The sequence below is a fragment of the Macrobrachium nipponense genome, chromosome 14, assembly GCF_015104395.2.
Source record: "Macrobrachium nipponense isolate FS-2020 chromosome 14, ASM1510439v2, whole genome shotgun sequence".
Taxonomy (NCBI): domain Eukaryota; kingdom Metazoa; phylum Arthropoda; class Malacostraca; order Decapoda; family Palaemonidae; genus Macrobrachium; species Macrobrachium nipponense.
The window spans coordinates 63,245,056-63,264,743 of record NC_087207.1 but is presented as its reverse complement, the minus strand read 5'-3'; the positions used below and the strand labels follow the sequence as shown (position 1 = coordinate 63,264,743).

The 19,688-nt window shown below is 41.9% G+C and overlaps 1 protein-coding gene across 1 annotated transcript in view; it reads left to right on the top strand.

Annotated features, from left to right (window-relative positions):
• The window catches only part of LOC135226561 (laminin subunit beta-1-like), a gene marked incomplete in the record, with an annotated part of 308,726 nt that overhangs the window by 47,610 nt on the left and 241,428 nt on the right, over positions 1-19,688 (top strand). The window contains 2 exon segments of the mRNA XM_064266238.1: positions 6,474-6,626; positions 7,348-7,579. Coding sequence (XP_064122308.1) covers positions 6,474-6,626; positions 7,348-7,579 — 385 coding nt within the window.

The window sequence follows — 19,688 nt, the reverse complement described above, 5'->3', positions numbered from 1 at the left end:
AATAGTTTAAATAACAAGTTTTGAAGTAGGAAAAGCCTATTTTTGGTAGTTACTGTTGAGTCCTCAAGAAGTTACCCTTTCCTTGGGCTATCCAGAGCTCCATGGTAACCAGACTAATGTCAAAGAATTCACTTTTAGCTGGTCTTGTGGCTGGGTATTTATGGAAAGAGTAAGGTGGGGAAACAATGTCAAAAGTGACAAAGTTGCTGAAATATGTGGTGGCCATCCATCAACTGACAAACAGACTGAGAGGGTTTTAGACAAGTGATGAGATGAGAGGGTTTTAGACAAATGATGAGATGGGATAAGGAACACAAAAAAGTATTAATCATAGAAGTAGTAAGCTGAAAACCAGGGATATGTAAAGAAAAAGGTATAGGAAGTGATCCCTTACCCAAATCCTGTGACTTTTCATCAAGGAAGTGGGAAGGTTTTGAGGACTCAACAGCAACTACATAAAATATGTTTTCCTATGTCAAAACCTGTTTTTTGATAGGATAGTTGTTGTTTTGTCCTCAAAGAACTTCACAAAGAAATTGACAGGTGACAAAAAGCTCTCTAATTTTTGGTCTAGGGTTAACTCACAAGTTTCAAGACCCCATTCTTTATTCCAGATACCTTTAAGTTTGGTAGCAAAGAACAAGAGACAAAGTGTGAGCTTATGTATTTTAGGTTGAAGTTCTGTGGTGACTTAACTAAGCATGCTGGGTATGGTTGCAGTATTGTCAAACCTTCCCCAGTGATACGTAGCATACCTGCATGTTAGGTTTGCCACTGTAACTCCTATGGGTCAAGACTATCCTTGCCACATAGTGTAGTCAGATTTGTTTGAGCTCGTGGCAATAGAGTTGCTAGAGTATAGAAAAAATGGATCTTCTGGAATGTCTGTTGTGACCTCTAGGTAAACCTGAAGTGCTTGAACTGGGCGTAATGTTTTGGCACCCGTTTACATAGTGCACCCTGTCTAAGAGAGCCCAGTTTGCTAACACAAGCTCCTATGCAAATGCAATCAAGAATATTGTCTATTGTAGCTTGTGAGTTGTGGTTGAATTGGATCTGCTGAATTGAGGGGCTGATCAAAGTCTTAGCATCTCCTTCAGGGACCAAGTAATTGGAACCTTTCAAGAGTGGGTTTTTGCAGTGCAAAGGACTGCAGAAGGCAAGTGACAACTTCTATACAAGTACAGTCAATCCCAAATTGATAAGTCACTGGTTCCATTAATGCTGCCTTGTATGACATGATAGTCGTAACTGCAAGGCTTTTGTCTTCAAAAAGGATAAGAAAAGTTTAAATTATTTCTCTAGAATATCTGACTGGGCTCTTGGTATAGATATAATCTAACCATATCTTCCGTACATACTGGTATTGCCAGCTATATTAAGTCTAGTTTTTGCACTGGGTACCTAGCAATGTTGGGCGAGCAATTGTCATGGTGACTGATATTTAAAAAATCCACCCTTGAAGGCCTCTGCCCAAAAAGGAGGATCCGTAAATGACTTTCCCTTCTACTGACTTGGATAAAACAGCGTTCTTAAAACAAAGGAACCAATGCCTGTTTGGCTAATTTGGGGCTATTAAGTAAGCTGTTTCTTTGAAGGTTAGTGGCTTGCTCAACTCCTTTGAAATCTGGAACAATGGAGGAAAAAACTATATTGTCCTCTATTTGTCCCAGTCTTGTAGGAAGACATCTCTTGCTGTTGCTTGACTGGCAGTTTGTGATTCTCATATGTGGCGAACAGGTCCACGTCTAGTTGTGGGAACTTGTTGGCTATTTTCTGAAAAGAGTGATTGTCTAACATCCTCTCTGTTGAGGCTGTCGTTTTCCTTGATAGGGAGTCTACTATTACATTGAGAGACCCCGTAAGGTGAATTGCAGACAAGTGCCACTTCCTTGCTTGTGCCATCGAAGGATGGCTAGCATTATCATATTGAGAGGAGGTGAGTATCCTCCTGACCTCTTGATGTAGGACACTGCAGTGATGTTGTCTAGAACCAACCAAATGTCTCTTCTTGAGATTTGAGTTTTTTTTAAGAGACTAAAAGACAGCCACCACTCCAGGAAATTGGATAGGAACAATTTCCCTGAGTAGCTGACACCACCTCTCTACCACCTGGCGATCCTCTAAATTTCCTCCCAACCTGTCAATGAGGCATCTGTGTAAAGTGACACTTGTACTGACTGAGGAGTCAGGGTGACCTATGTATATCGCCAGAGATTCCTTTTGGGATCAAGGCTGAAGTATCTCCTCAACTTTATGAATCTTTTGATGGGGTCGGTCTTGTCTCGCATCTTGTTTGTTGCGTGTAGTAGCTAGAATTTTTTTACATTCATTTGTTGTAATCTGATTATTGGATTTACTATTGCCATTTGGAAACTCTGGGCTGCGCAAGGCATGTTTTGAGGATTTGCTTTATTCTGTTTTGAGTATGATGGGGAGAGGCAACGGACCGTGACAAGTATCCCAAAACAGTCCCAGCTACTGAAAGCTTCTGCTGGGTGTGAGGTAGGATTTTGCCATTTTATCATAAAACCTTTTGAATATACTCAATTGACCACTGCTCTTAGGTTTTTCAAGCACATATTTTTTGTGGGCCCCCAGATTGACCAGTCATCTAGATAGGCTATTAGTTGTATTCCTGATTTCTCAAAGAACTACCGTTACTAATTTTTTCAAATTTCTTAGGGCAATGTTTAGCCCACAGGGCACAGCTTTGAACCTGTATATGTCTTTCCCTATCCAGAACCCTAGGAAGGGATGGAAGGAAATGGCGACAGGGACATGCCAATATGCATCTTTCAGATCTATCGTTGTCCAAGTACCTTTTAGAACAATTGAACATACTAGTGCCATGGTATTTATCTGGAAAATTTGGCAAACATTGTGCTTGTTTAATGATGATAGACCTAGGATCACTCTTCGTTTGTGCATGGTGGCGGATATACAGTGGACCCCCCGTATTCGCGTTCTCCAGATTCGTGGACTCACACATTCTCTCGGGAACGTTTCCCTGCATTATTCGTGGAAAATTCGCGCATTTGCGGTATTTTTCTATGATAAATATCCACAAATTCCTGGGTTTTTTTATGAATTTCATCATAAATGCACTTTTTGTGATAAAACTATTAAAAAAAACCATGTAGGAAAATTTTTAGTGGGTTTTTCTTGAGTTTTAATTAACAAAATAGGCTGTTTTTAGCATTTTTATAGGGGTTCCAAACATTCGCGGGTTCTAACTATTCATGGGGGGTCTGGTACGCATCCCCCACGAATACGGGGGGACCACTGTATGCATGTTTCTCTATGGCTCCCATTAACAGGGCTTTCCTGCACATAACCATCTAGAGAGGGGTCTGATTTTTGGAAGACCCCACTTTTTACTGAAGGGGGAGGGGTGAAACATTTCCACCCTAACCCATTTAAAATTAATGCTGTCTCCAAGGGAAGACTTCTATTGCCTGTGGTGTCACTAAAGTCGACCCCCCAACCATACCATTCCTATTGGTATCTGCCTCTCCCCTTGATAGGCATTCCAGTTGTTACTTCTCTTTTCCTATAAGAGGGTCTTTGGACCTTGTGAAAAAGATTTTCTTGCTGTTGGTGTTATCCTTTTGTGAGGTATTGTCCCTTCAGAAACACCTACTGTATTTGAGGAAAAAAACTTTGGGTAACTGAAGGCTTACCATTTTAAGTGAGCCTTTGTTCATAAATGGAACAAACATAGTCTTCAGGATAATCTTCTTGCACCAGCTGGAAAAACCGGTTAAAAAACATCAACAAAGATTGTAAAGCAAGGAATCTGTGGTATCTGGCAACAACTTGGAGTGTAGTCACTTGCACTCCTTCCTAAGCCAGTTGCTTTGTTTGCCCGAAATCTTTGTTTCAGTGTGTTTGTGTGTGTGCCTTGTTTGATTATCATGTCGTCCTCCAATTCTTCTAGGCCTTGTCAGCGTATGTGCCTGGGCATTCAGGGATTTCTGTGCTCCAGGTTTTGACTGCTACCATTAAAGATCCCCCTACCACAGTGCTGATCTAATTTTTGTACCATCCCCCCTACCACAGTGCTGATCTAATTTTTGTACCATTACTAATCCTTGCCCGGAATGTCGTTCCTGGGCCTATGTCACAGTGAAAGGCATTCTACAAGAAGAGGGAGCATCGTAGAGTATCTACTTGTCCTTCTTGGGAGGGTTTTTTTCACCTCATGGACGGTTCAGCATCCCTTCTTCCAGAAGCATTCCCTTGTGTCAGTTGTACCGCTGTCTCCTTTTGAGTTTTTGTTTCCTAAATTCTCATTTTTCCCAAAAGAGAGTACTATTCTGTACAATTCTGTCAGCGTCCTTGCTTGTTAAGTTTTTAACCACAATAGACCCCACATACTGGTCCTTAGAAGGAGTTATTATGTAATAATGATGGTACATAGAGAAGGGACTAGTTGCAACCCTCTAATGTTTCCATTTGCACTTTTTTTGAGCTACACTCCAAAAAAGTCATAGAATGCTTAACATAAACAGTTGTTCTGGAACATTTTGGAAGCCTTTTGATGGCAACTTCCAGGCAATGTGGTAGAGGTATAATACTAAAGAGGTGGATCCTATATTTGACATCTGCTGAGGCTGTCAACTCTGAGATTCTCTCATAAGGTGCATATAAAGTATTGCTGTGTAGCTATAAATAAAGGGGCGCCTTTCCCCTTCAGAAGGGAATTATAGTATTGACCATTCCTTGGTGGAGTTTCCCAAAAGTGGGATGACCATGGCAAATGGTTTTTAATTCTGCCATTGTCTCTGGTCTTTTTAATCACTACAAAATTCTGAAATTTATCTTTACAAGAGATTGATAATTTTGAAAATGAAGGGACAGAAGGCTGGGACTACTTGGTGAGGAACAGTGTTGCCGAATATTTTTATAGTGAATAGTTGTACAATTAGGCTTCAAAATGTCATAACAATCACTGGCACAGGCTGTACAATGTTAATTTTTGCCACAAATTTTATAAGTAATTAAAAATTATAAACAGATGTCTCATTTTTATAAGAATAGTTGGTGACCATATAATAATTGTATTAATATAAAACAGTAGTGATTATTTGATGACGATAATATCATAACTACACTATTATTCATAAAATTGCATCACTAAAGTCTTCATCTCCATGATTAATTAAAAAACTTTGACTACATTGTTCAAGTAAAGGGTAGAGGAAAAAAAAAAAAAAAAAAAAGTTTCATAAATCATACTCGAATAACTTCAAAAATAAATATTCGATATTCTTGAATTATCAAAACAAAAACCATGAACTAAAATAATTCAGATACAGTACTTCAAATGTAATGAAAAGTATCAACTACTCTATACTGAAATATATCCTATATACAAAAGAAAGCAATTGATGAATGTAATTTTTAAAATCTTTTAAGAAAAGAAACTCCTATTCTTTGTGGATTTGAGTTGACAGCTAACAAGGGGAAATGAGTAATCCTTATCATCCTGCAATGCTGCAACTGTCTCACAGATTACACGCGTTTGAAAGAGGGGTCTGTAGTCTTTGTGCTGATTGGTGATGATCAAGCTTATAAGTAAACAGTCAAAAACAAGTAGCTTAGTAAACTCGATTTTTTTCCAAAAAAAAAAAAAAAAAAAAATAAAAAAAAAAAAAAAAAAAAAAAAAATTTTAAACAAAATAGAATGATAGAAAATATACAGTATATTAGAAAATCAACAATTTATTTAAAATGTCGTATATATGGACTAAAAAGTTGTACAAATTTGCCAAATAAATAAAAATATTATAGGATGTCCTTAGAGGATGAATGAATGGGGAAAGAGGTAAAGTAAATTAATCTTCAAATCCCCAGAGCCACAGCTGAATTGTGCTTGAGAAATAGAGAAGTCCACCAAAATGTTTTTGTCTTGGGCATTTTTCTTACTGAGAGCAGTGAAGCTGTGAGACTGTTTTATATGCACTAGTGACAATGTTTCTTATCTGAAAGAGAAGGCTGAGGTTACAATAAAGAAATACATATCTACAAACTATTTCCTTGCTATGTTTCTTACCTTGTTGGGAGAAAATTTAATTGATTACAAATACAGAAGAGATTTTGGTTACATCAAGTGCCAGTCTAAACATGGGCAGGTAGTTATTACTAAGGCCGAGTAATAAGATGTCCAGTGTTTCAACCATGCCATGTCAATTTAAAAACGTGATATGTATGGCAGTGATTAAAATGGATCGCTTCTGTGGTGGATTATTGAACTAAAAGAGTGACTTGAGATTTCATTTGTCGTGTGAATAGTTCATCACTTGGCTAAGACATGCCATATTAGTAATTGTATTAAAGTTAAAGTGATATGTTGAGATTTGAGAAGGTCTTGCATTATAAGTAAAATGCTATGTTTGAGTTTTGTAACTTGATAATTTTACATATGTATACTATTTATTGCAGCTTTTATTAATTACTTCATTTTTTAGGTAATTTTCAGGGTTTTGCCACCAAACATTCCCATTGAAGATCCATATAGTGATGAAGTGCAAGATTTGCTGAAGATTACTAATTTGAGAATAAACTTTACAAAGCTTCATACTCTTGGAGACCAACTTCTTGACAACCGAAAGGAAATAAAGGTATATTACTGTATTACTCTTCTAATACACTATGAATTAATTAAGGGTGAAATTATTTGTGGTACATGGTCTTTCTATTTGTTAGTAATGTGTGCTAATCAGTATTAAATTGATTTTGTTAAGTATCTCATAATTTAAACTGAAAACATCAACGTTAATAATCCGTACCTCAGTAATATAATCAGCTTTATGGGTTTCTGTTGATTATTTCAGTTACTACATATTTCAATGAGGACAGCTTGTTTGTAATTCTTGTTTATCAGTCATGAAGAAAACTTACTGTCATTATTTTAATGTCTTTCTAGTTACTTATAGACTGCATTATTTTCCATCTCCTGTGGAAGAAACTAAGTTATTTGAATATAAAATTGTAAAAAACTGTAATCATCTTCATTGAAAATGTGTTCCAACTATATGTTCTCAGTGTTATTAAAAATGAAATTGTAATTAAATATCCCAAAAGAATACTAAAAAGATTGAAATTTCAGAACCAGGAAACAGATTTTTAAGGTTATGAAAGTTATATCCATATTTTGTTATTAGATAATCATGTTGAACTTGGTTTCTTTTTTTTTTATCTTGTGCCTTTCACCATGGTATTGAAGTACCCTTCCTCATCATACTCATATAATAATTTATAAAAGGATATTTATGTTGTATTTAGTATAATGTATATGTTTATTTATACAGTTCTAAATGATTTTCATTTTTTACTTTACAGGAGAAATATTATTATGCCATACATGAGATGATTGTCAGAGGTTCTTGTTCCTGCTATGGTCATGCTTCTCGTTGTCTTCCTCTGGATGGTGTAGAAGATCAACCAAATATGGTCCATGGCAAGTGTGAATGCACACACAACACAAAGGGACTTAATTGTGAGAAATGTGAAGATTTTTATAATGACCTGCCATGGAGACCTGCAATACAGCAGGAGTCTAATGCTTGCAAAAGTAAGTGCTGGTAATACAGGCAGTCCCTGGTTATAGGTGGACTTGGTTATCAGCGATCTGGTTTTATGGGGCTTGTTAAATGCTGAAAATCTATTTTTGGCGCTATAATGCTCTGATTTTTAGTTATCGATGCTGATAATAGAGTTATAGAGCCTATAAATACCTAGCAGAGGATCCATTACTTGTCATTGGCGCAATAAGCACCATAAATCATCGATTTTCGGTTATCACCAATTTTCAGTTATCATCAAGCATTTAGAATGGAACCACTGCTTATCTGTGATCTGGTTTTATGGCTTTTTACTAGGGCCGAAAATCAGTGATTTTTTGCTGCCATATTATGCTGATTTCTGGTTATCAGTGCCGATAATAGTAATGGTACCAATACATACCTAACAGAGGTGCCATTAACCAGTTATCTGCATTAAAATTGGATTTTTGGTGCCATAAGCACATAAAACTGCAGATTTTCAGTTGTCTGGTGATTTTCGCTTATCATCAAGCCGTCGGAATGGAACCCCCCTAATAGCCGGGGACTGCCTGTACATATATGAATTAATTGCGTCTGAATATTTAAGTAAGTTGTAAGAAACAAATTTGAAGGGTGAAGGGTTAAGAAAATTCATTTTAAGTTTGAATTAAATGTAATTAAATGTAAGTTCCAGCTAGCAGGACAAATATATTAGAAATTTTGGCATGCCAGATTATTATGTACTTCTCTTTTTATAATGTTGTTACAATTGTACTGAATTCAGAAATGGGGATGAATACACAAACAAATGTACAGTAGATGTAGTTTTATATAAGATAACTGTCTTCCTTCAACATGTTCTTTTATGTTGCTGAGATGACATCTAGTGTAATCTCCTATCAGTTAGTTTTTCACTTTCTGGTTGTGGCTACTTAATAAATGAACCTTCACACTAATCTGGCAAAATAAATGAACCTTCACACTAATCTGGCAAATATCTTGACATTGTGTTCAAAGATGCTACAGGGGCTGTATCTTTAGATATAAGTTCACCGATGGGCTCATTTGATTGTAGTTGGATTTAGTTTAAAGTGGAGATGGATCAGATGTTCCTGATGTTAACATGTCAAATGAGTGATATTTGAAATCCCAGACCAAGTGAGATGGTATTCACCATGATTGTAAAGAGCTCAGGCGGAGCAATATTTACAGAAATTTGAATGTTGTTGGGTGTTTAAAAATGCTGCTTGCAAGCTTGCCTATCAGGAAATACAAGAAGCTTATCATTTATGAAGGAACAATCGATTGACTTTTTGTGGTGTATTAAAAAAAAAAAAAAGTCAGTTATAAGCATTTTTAGAGGGTGTTTCGGTATTTGCAGATTTTCGGTATTTGTGGATTTTTGGTATTCGCGGTTGGAAACAACTATCAATTTTATAATGTGGCGGGATTACAAGCTTAAGTGCAAGCAGCAAATCTCCCCCACATAAACTTAATCTGTCTGGCTACCAAACCCACCCTCAATCACACTTTCCTCTTTACACTACAAAATACAGCAGGACAATTGACCCATACCTACATACAGAACAAAAAAACACAAACAGGTACTCATCTTTGGCTTCTAATACTCAGGGCTAGGCTGTGCTGTCCGCTGGATATAGGCTATAGGCTAGCCGACACACAACCACCGCTGACAACCAAACACAAACCAACCGCCCGAGACCCACAACAACTCAATAACCCAACAAATCACTGCAGACCAACACCAACAGCCCGAAAGAACACGACAACCAAACGACTTCCCCCAGCACAACACAAAAACAAAACCAAACCACACTGCCCCAACCACCCACTCACAGACCACGAAAATGCACTCCCAACCTCTTCACTTACCAAAACCAGACGAGACACACCACAACAACCTTACAACACCAAAATCAATCAAATACCTTAAAACCAACTAACAACCATGGACAAATGCTGCCAAACCAACTCTGTGAATTCACTAACTGCCTTGCTTCTTACGACTCGTAACAGACTTCCACTGACATACTACAGAGCGCAACAACAGACATGCTTCCGACCGCCATTTAACCACTCCCATTTATTCTTCCACCAATCACTCTCTCTTACACAACTTTTGGAGACATTGTCAAATATAAACTACTATCATTACTCCTCCATATTACCTCCCCCATTACATTTGACAACGTCTCCTTACACTCACAGCATCCACACTAAATTGCCTTTCGCAACACCCAAGGATGCTCAGATGCAGGCCCCTGGATCTTGTTTGAGGACCATAATACACCCCTTCAGTTACATCACCATTCACTTCTTCTAAACCACAACTCCCATTATCTCCCTCACTACCATCCTCCCAAATTCCATTCACTACTTCACCAATGTCTTCTAACTCTGGTTCCAACATCTCCCCTATTTTCAGCCACCAAACCACTCAGTTCACTCTGTCAAACTCCCGCAAAGACTTATCCATCCTATCAACTACCTCCTCACTACTCAGTTTCCTTCTCATTGAAGTTCTATTTGTCCCTGTCAACTCAAACCCACATACACTACAAGTATCATCCACATACACTACAAGTATCATTCATTCCCTCAAAGTCATCCATAGCACATGCTTTATAAACCGTTTGCATCCTACCACCAACCCCTTTACCATGCCGTTCACGCTTTTCCCTTCCACTTCCTCTCTCCACACTCTTCCGTTTTCTTCCATATTCAACCAACACCAACTGTCGATCTCCCCAGACCCATTTGTTCACCGACAGTCGGCTCATACTTATTCACCCTCAACCACACACTCATCGCATTCTCCCGAACATATTGTGGTACTTCCCTCCACTTACAGAGCTGGTTATGGTGTGCCCTAACCTCATCCATTCCCCCACCTACTCACAATTTCCCCAAAACATAACTCAATTCACTTGGTCCCACTTCCAAAATCTCAAAAGGCCTTCAAATTTCTCCCTTACTTTATTCACATTCATTCTTCCCATCTCAACCACCTCTTTCAACACCTTATCCCCAATCTTAAAACTCTCAAACTTTCACTCGCTTTCTTCCACATCCCGATCACCTTCTGACAGACCCAACTGCTGGTCTGACAATCCTTTCAAATTCAACACATATTTACAAGCAATGTGGCGTTATATACCTTTACTCTTCTCCAATGTGGCGTTATATACCCAAACTGCACGTCCTACATACATATCCCAATCCTTGTCGCCCTTACTCATCATTCGCAAAATCTCAGTCATCGTCCTAACAGTCCTTTCAGCCAACCCATTCGCACTGGGCATATACGGAGTAGAAGACACATGCACAATACCCCATTCCTTCAACATTTCTTCAAATTCCCATCCCACAAACTCAGGTCCATTATCACTCACCATTTTTGCCAGCTTACACACACACATGGGCAACATCACTTGACCCACCATTCGTGCAACAGTTTCACTCCCTCCTTATCTTTGAATGGGAACCACATAAGGCAAATTTACGCATGGTGACTCCACCATCACAATCATCCCCACATGTCCCCTCGAAGTCCTAGGCAAAAAAAACACAAATCAATCACAAGCATTTCAAAACCGCTCTTTCATCTGCAATTGCAAAACAGGTGGACTTGCATGCACACTCTGATACTATCTCCTCTGACCGTCTTCACACGTGACAGCCACAACCACACAAATCTTATTCAACCCAGGGGCATACAATCTCTCTCTCATGCATTCCCACAACTTCTTTTATTTTTCCCCCCATATGCCCAAAACCGATCATGCACCAACAAACACATACTCACAGCTGACTCAACAGAAAACACTGGCACATACACTTCCCTGTCATACACCACTTCCTGATGCAAAAAGTACACTATGTTTTTGCACACCACAAAACGTTTTAGCAACCCTCTTTTATACATCCAACTCACATGGCCAGTCTTCCACACGCACTCCTCCCAAAAACACATTGTCGCAACACACTTATCTCCAGGCACTTATTTTGCATTTCCTCAATCTCTTAGTCTCCTACCATAATCCGCAGAACTGTGGTGGTAAAGGACAAGGAGTAAGTGTATAGTCAGTCAGTCTGTACTAAAGTCAGGTGACCAGTCAGACAAAATGATGACAGCAAGGCTGCACCCCAATGACTTTATCAAGCACTACAACGACACCTGCTCTCTCACGAATGTCTGGCGTCGAGAGAGAGGATCGGGTATTGACAACTCTTTCCCTGAAGGATGAGTGCCTGGACTGCCTGGGCGATTCAAAGCTAAACAAACATTGGAGGTGTATCAATGCAACCCAACGTAGCCAGCAGCGATATTGGCTCATGAGCAACTCCTGACTCGAGCTTTCTGGTGCCAAGAGAAAGGAGCGCGAGCAAAAAGGCGACTCAGTCCCGAAGGACGAGTGCCGGCAGTCCAACCTGGTCTCATGTTAAACGATCATCGGAGGGTGTATCAATGCAACCGACGTCGTCAACAAGAAACTCAGGGCTACTAAATGTCGCCTGACCTCTCACAAGTGTCTGACTCCGAGAAAACAGGTGAGACAAAAAGTAGATGGTGAACGAGTCACCAGATGACAGCAGACGATCCATCCACTAATTCCCTATCCAGAAGGACAATGGAAGAACGTGAGTCGTCAGGACAAGCGAACCAGTGGCTAGTCCTAGGTCTGCATCACTACCTAATTCTCCTGAATGACGACCTGTTCTGCCATCACCAACTGGCCCAAAAACGAAGGTTGCCTAGAACTAGAGAAACATCCCTCGAGTATAAAAGGAGGCAAAAAACAGAATTAGAACGGTAAGTCGCCGGCTCAAGCACCATGGCGACCGAGACGTTCTTCATAAAAGCTACTGATGTAGCAACTGCTCTAATACTGTGTGGTCTCGGCATCTGGCCCTCACAGGCAGCTGAACCACCAGTTTTAATAATAAGATCTCTGAGAAAAAAGGATACACCATTCTTTGATATAGGTCTCTTGACATTTCAGGGTGAAACAAACAGATGACGGGGACGACCCTGAATGTCCTTCGTCCGGCGTAAATAGCATGAGAGCGCCCTAACAGGGCAAAGAACTAATTCCTCATTTAAATTACCGACAAAGTCGACCAGCGACTTCAGCACGAAAGACCTGGGAATGGGAATATCAGACGATTCAGTCTTTGCGACAAATTCGGGAAGGTATAACAAAATCATGTCTTGTCCAGATCTAGCAACCAGAAAAGAGAGTGCTTGCAGTTCACCCACCCTCTTGGCTGTAGCCAGCGAGACAAGGAAGAGTGTCTTAGAAGAGAGGTCCCTAAAATCGGCCATATTCAGAGGCTCAAACGGAGGGAACCTAAAGACTTTAAGGACTTTATCAATGTCCCATGTTGGAGGAGAACACTGCAGACTGGGTCGGGCAACTGTCGCACCACTCTGGAGGAGAACCCTTCGTGCTTGGAGAATCTCCTGACAGTCTCCAGGCATGAAGATGAGCATGTGGAGCCTCTGATGGAACCGATGAAAATGGGGTTGTTTGAGAAGATCTGGTCTCTCTGTCAGACGAATGGGGGGCTCCACCAGAGCTTCCAGTAGGTCGGGAAACCACTCCTTTTGTGGCCAGAAGGGGGCAATCAAGGTGAGATCCAGATGCTTGGTTGCTCTCACTTTGTTGAGGACTGACCTCACCAGAGCGAACGGAGGAAATGCATAGGCTTGAAGGCCCTCCCAGTCCTGCAAAAGAGCGTCTGTCCCGGCACTCTGAGGAGTCTGGTAAGAGGCAAAGAAGATCTGGCACCTAAAATTCAGTGGGGTGGCAAACAGATCGACTGTGACAGGCCACTTCTTCCTGAGGCTGTCAAAGACTTCCTGGCAAGTGTCCATTCCGACCCTTGAACTTCGTTCGGTCTCAACAAGGCATCTGCTAAGACATTGTGATGGCCCAGGATAAACTGAGGGACCACGTAATCCCCGTCTTCTGCCAACACAGGATTAATCGCGTTTCTTGAGTGAGAAGGTCCGACTGTGTGCCATCTTGATTTCTTAATATGAGACTGCTGTGGTGTTGTCGACGAAGATCGCAACAACCGACTCCAACAGTTGATCCTGAAATGAAAGAAGGCCTAGGTACACTGCCCTTAGTTCCTTCCAATTTATTGACATGATCCTCTCTTCCTCTGACCAAAGGCCCGAAGCGGCTTCGGAGCCCAGGTGCGCGCCCCAACCTTGATCCAAGGCGCTGACCAAAACAATAGGTCCGCAGAAACTGAAAGAGAGATGTCCCTGACTTGAGGCGGTGAACTTGCATCCACTAACGGAGATCCTTCCGACATTGTGGAGAGGAGGCGACTATCGTGTCCTCGGACAAAATCCCACGACTGGCAAAGTGTCGACTGAAGGGACCTCATTCTGAGACGACCTCTGGGAACCAGTTGGATGAGGGATGACAATTGGCCCAGGAGAGTCCTCCAAAGAGAAAACTGGCTGCATTATGGAAGACAAAAATGTTTCGACCAGACTTAGAAGCTGTCTACCATTTCAGAGCGGGAGAAGCCCTCAAAATCTGCGAATTCAAAACAATCCCCAGATAAGTCATGATCTGGCAAGGGATTAGACTGGACTTGTTGATGTTGATATGAATGCCCAACTTGACACAAAGAGACAGAACTATCTCCCTCGACTGGAGACATTTCTCAAGAGATTCGGCCTGGACTAACCAATCGTCTAGATACCGAAGCATCCTTACATTTAACTGATGGAGAACAGCTGAAACAGGAGCCATCACCCAAGAAAAGACCTTTGGAGCAGTGGTGAGGCCGAAACAAAGGGTCTTGAACTGGAAAACTAAAACTCCCGAGTCCGTGAAAAACTAAAGATAAGGTCTGCTCTTCGGATGGATGGGGATTTGCAGATAAGCATCCTGCAGATCGATGGAAATCATCCAGTCCCCCATCCTGACAGATGATAGAACAGTCTGAACAGTCTCCTCGGAACTTGGACTTTAGAATGAACTTGTTCAAGACCGAAAGATCTATGATGGGGCGCCAGGCACCCGAGGCCTTTAGAACTACAACACCCATGAGTAAAACCCGGGAGAAGGAGGAGCTCGCTCTATGGCATCCTTCTCCAAGAGAACCGAAAGCTCCTTCTCCAAGGCTTGACCCCTGATTGAGAGCGGGGAATAACCGCTGAACTCGAGAGGACGATTGGAAAGTGGAGGTCTCGAAACAAAAGGGAACTCGCAACCTACCTTCAGGACCTCCACCACCCAAGCATCCACTGCTCTCTCTCCTGCCAGGCTGATCAATGGCAAGAGAGACAAGCTCCTACTGTGGTCTCCGGCGAGGTAATGACTCCTACTTTCGAAAATTCTTATGCGGAGGCAAGGAAGAAGAAGAAGGTCCACCTGGAGGTTGAGCTCTTCCCCTGCCCTTAGAGCCACGCCAAGAACCTCTCCCACATTTCAAAGAGTGAGCACCAGAGGAGGAAGCTGAGGCGCCAGAAACCTGAGATGTACTCTGGAAAAACAAGCCAGAAGGAGGTGGTTGTTGGGCTGGAGCAGAAGGTACGGGTCTGGCACTAAACTTACGCTTACTCCTTGAAGGAACGGGAGGAAGACCAGAGGAAAAAGCCCTTGATAAGGCCCAGTGAGCTTGGGAAGAGGCATCACCTTGATGTTCCTTCGAAACCTCAGACATATCAAATAGGGAATCGCCAAAAGGAGAAGAGGACAACAAAACAGTTTCTCTGAATCTCTGATACAGAGGGTAACTGCGACAAATACAGGCTTAGCCTTAGAGAAACAAGAAAGGCCTGCATTGAAGCGGCAAGCTCATTCTGATGTACAGAAGGGATTGAAATAGACGAGCAGAATTTCTCAAAAAGAGGAGCATCGGGAGGAACAAACCTGGAGTCCTTGATATACATTTAAAGACCTCCGAGGACCCACATATTGAAGGATTGAGCTTCTTGTAAGGGGCTCATAACAGACTCCATGGCAATAACGTCTTTGATTGAGACCGAGACCCGAAGCCTTGAAAGCAAAGGTTGACCCGAAAGTCGGACAAAATCAGGATTTGGTTTGGTTTGGGGGGTCGAGAGAATGAAGTATCATCTGCCACCTGGTAAACTCCTCTCCGGTGTCGTAGAAGAGAAGAGACTTCCTCTTCCCTTCCCCACCCCGATCATCTTAAAAAGTTTAGTGGCGACGTCCGCCCTCACTCTCGCGAACCTCTGAGCAAGGGAAAAACGTAAAAACTCCCGCGACCGGGAAGGACCGTCAAGAAAAATCCCTTCTGTAATACAACGAGGCAGAGGCTGCTTCTGCTTAGGCCTTGCCTGAGGAAGAAAACTCAAAATTAAATAAAAAAGTTTCTTGAACTCGACATCATGACCGCCATTCATCATCATCATCGTCAGATCCTAACTGAGAAACTTCCCCTGAAGTAAGATCCTGACGACTAGCTATCATAGTCTAAACACTAATACCCCTCCCCCCTTCTGCTAATAAGCACCCTTTGGCACTGTTATGGGACTAACAGGGGACACATTGGGTAAAGAATCGTCAGGCACCTGCCAGACCGGATCCCCACTAGGCCTTCGCCACAACGGGGTTCACAAGCCGGGTATCTGTCGCACCGTTACCAATGATGCTGTCGACAGGTACCTGACGAGGAGCTGAAAAAATGAATCTAAAAAGAGTGTTAGACATTCTAGTAAAAGCATCTTCAAATTCTCTGACAGCTTGTTAAACTTAGCTGAAATGTCTCTATCTAGCTAAACTAAGCTGTAATTTTTCAAACTTTTGTTTCCAACTAGTTTCCATCGCCTAAACCTTTGAATCAACATCAGAAACGACTTCACTATTTACTGGTTGTACAGGTGCAAAGCATCAATTAATTCGGAATCGGAATCACACCAACCAATTACAACCACGTTCCCTGCACTGAATCATCAAAACCCCACGTTCATTACCTGTACTCACCCTTCCTCGATACTCAACCGGTCTGTTCCATCCAAAATACAACAACACTTTTATTCCAAACAACTCAGCTACTGCTGACAACAATTCATGCAACTTGTTCCTCCGCATATGCCACTGCCTTCTGCACATCACTCATCAACTTCACTCGCAATTCATTCACAATACCGGGTACCTCTTCAACCAGACCCTTACCTTCCAAGTTTTTCAATGCTGAAAAACAAACATTCACCACTGTCATTCCCTTCAAACCCTCTCTTTTACAATTAACTCAGGTACCATATTCGGATCCCAGTCACTTTTCACAACACCACTGTCCTTACCATACATCCTAGACATCGTATCAGCAATCACATTTTTACTCCCCCGGCACATATTCTAAGCTAAATCACTCACTCAAATCCTCAATTGTCCTCGCATCCTAGCATTCACACTTTCCTTCTTGTTCATATAAACTAACGGCCGATGATCTGTTCCTTATGACAAATTTTACCCCATACAAAAACACTTTCAACGCTTTCACACAAAACCTTATTGCCGCAAGCTCCTTCTCAACCACCGAATACTTCAGCTCTGCTTTATTAAAAGCTTTACTCACATACGCAATCACTCTCAATTGTCCCTCCCCATTCACCTCTTGCATCTGCACCAAGCATCCTCCCATACTAAACTTACTAGCATCAGCATACAACTCAAGCTTACTGGCATCCTCACTATAGTCTGGAAAAGCCAAGGTGACGTCCCTAGCAGCCTCCTCTTTCAATCTCTCAAATGCTCCCACCATTCGCTCATCCCACCTCAGCTTAGTACAATTTTTCTTCCCGGTCCATTCTGTCAACAGCTTCCCTATACCCGAACAATCCCTAACAAACTTCCTCCCGAACTCGATCAAACCAAAAAAACCCTTCAACTCCCGCACGGTCCGGGGACGTGGAAACTCCTTTACTTTTTCCACAAACTTTTCACTCTTCCTTATACCACTCGCACTCACCTTATGACCAAGAAATTCCACTTCCCCAGCCAACCATGTACACCTCTCCAGCTTCACTTTCACTCCAACCTCTTCCAACCGTTCTAACACCTTCTCAAGCAGTTCCACATTCTCCTCAACAGTCTCACTTGCAATCAAAACGTCATCTATAAACACAGTCACCTTCCTTCTATCAAAACCAGCCAAAACTACATTCATCGCCCTTTGGAAGGCAGCAGGCGCATTAGCCAATCCAAAACTTAACCTCTTGAATTGATAGTGGCAGCTACCACTCGAAAAAGCAGTAACATGCCTGCTCCCTTCCTCAAGAGGCATCTGGTAATAGCCCCTTACCAAATCCAATTTTGTGAACACTCTCATCCCATGCATCTTATACACACAATCAGACACCACATTCATCGGGAATCACTCCTTCACAGTCACTTCATTCACCTTCCTGTAATCCACACACATCCTCAAACTCCCATCTGTCTTGCATACTGGGACTATGGGACTATTCCAAGCACTCTTGCTCCTCTCGATCACTCCCACTCTCTCAAGTTCCTCACACTGTTCCTCACTCTCTCGGGCAACAACCGCAGAAAAGTGTCGGGGACACTGATATATGGGGTTATCGTCATTCAAAACCATCTTGAACTCTGGAAGCTTAGATTCCCTGAAATCCTCGTCACCCCGACTCAACGCACCCCGCCTATCCCACAACATCTGCATCAACTGCTCCCTCTCGTCATCACCAACATTTTCATCCACCTCAATTCTTTCTCTCAACTCATCATATTTCCACTCATCACTTTCTTTCGTGCTACCTGTCATCACCCGCTGCACCCTAACATATCTTTCGTCGTCCACATCCACCAACATATACAACAACCCCACACAATCACCATCATGTATACCCCGCATTCGCTTTTTCCGAACACTCGGCAATGAGGCTACAAAAACCTGAGGATTCTCCATATCCAAAATCCCGTCGTACACATGCATGCTCTCTCTTACCAACTTGTTCGCATCCACACCCTCAACCACATATGCACACTTGTCACCTTTGACAATCCCAAGACTATTGGGACACGCAACTTTCACACTAACAACTTTTCCAACTTCTCGCGGCACTTTTACACTCTCTTTCACAACCAACGGCACTCCCTTCCATATTTTACTGCTTAACCCTCCATCCCTATCCAAGTGCAACTCTCCATGTACATTCCCCTTCCTATGCAACTCAATCATATTCTTGCTCGGATGCACCACTATCCCACACTTCTTCAGGAACCTGTACCCTAACAACATATCATACTTATCACTCATTCCCTTGATCACCTAAAAGTCACCTTCATCCATCACTACCCCTTCGATTTCTACATTTTCACACAAGATTCCCACCACAGGCATACCCAAATTTCCTATTCCTCATACCTCCCCTTTACATTTCCTAATTTCACACTCACTCTGCAACTTGTCACATCCATTCTCAAAAAGAAAACTGACACTGCACCCAGTATCAATCAAAGCAACCAAACACACCCCTTTGCACCTCACTTTTACACTCATACATTCATAAGCTCTTCCTCCAAACCCTTTTTCATGCAACAATCCTTCACGCACATGCATCACTCTTACCGACCGCACACCAGAGGACCCACCCAACTGAATCCCCTTTTTACCTAGTTTCCCAAACTCCCAACCTGACTCATCCTCTTTCACCTACACACACTCGCCACCTGACCTTCCATTCCACATTCGACACATTTTGCCCACTGTTCTTTACACATCCTAGCATAATGCCCGTTCTTCCCGCAATTACCGCAAACCTCTGTCACACGAGTACCCTGACATCCACTTGCTATATGCCCTACTGTGCCCTAGCTTTCAACATCTGTAACACTGCTGCTCTCGTTCATGACTAACCGACCCTACTCTTTCCAATGCTTGCACTCTGATCTCTCTTATGGCTAACCATACGTTACTGGCTCTAATGCTCCTATCAACCACTCACTCTGCCATTCGCCTTGGCCCTTCCAAAACTGCCTCCCTTTAGCTCTTAAACTCGGATATAACATCAGCCACTTCAGTCCTAACACTAACACTTCTACTCTCTTTCATACACCTATCCAACTCATAATCCTCTACCATTTCCAAAATGTCGTTCCA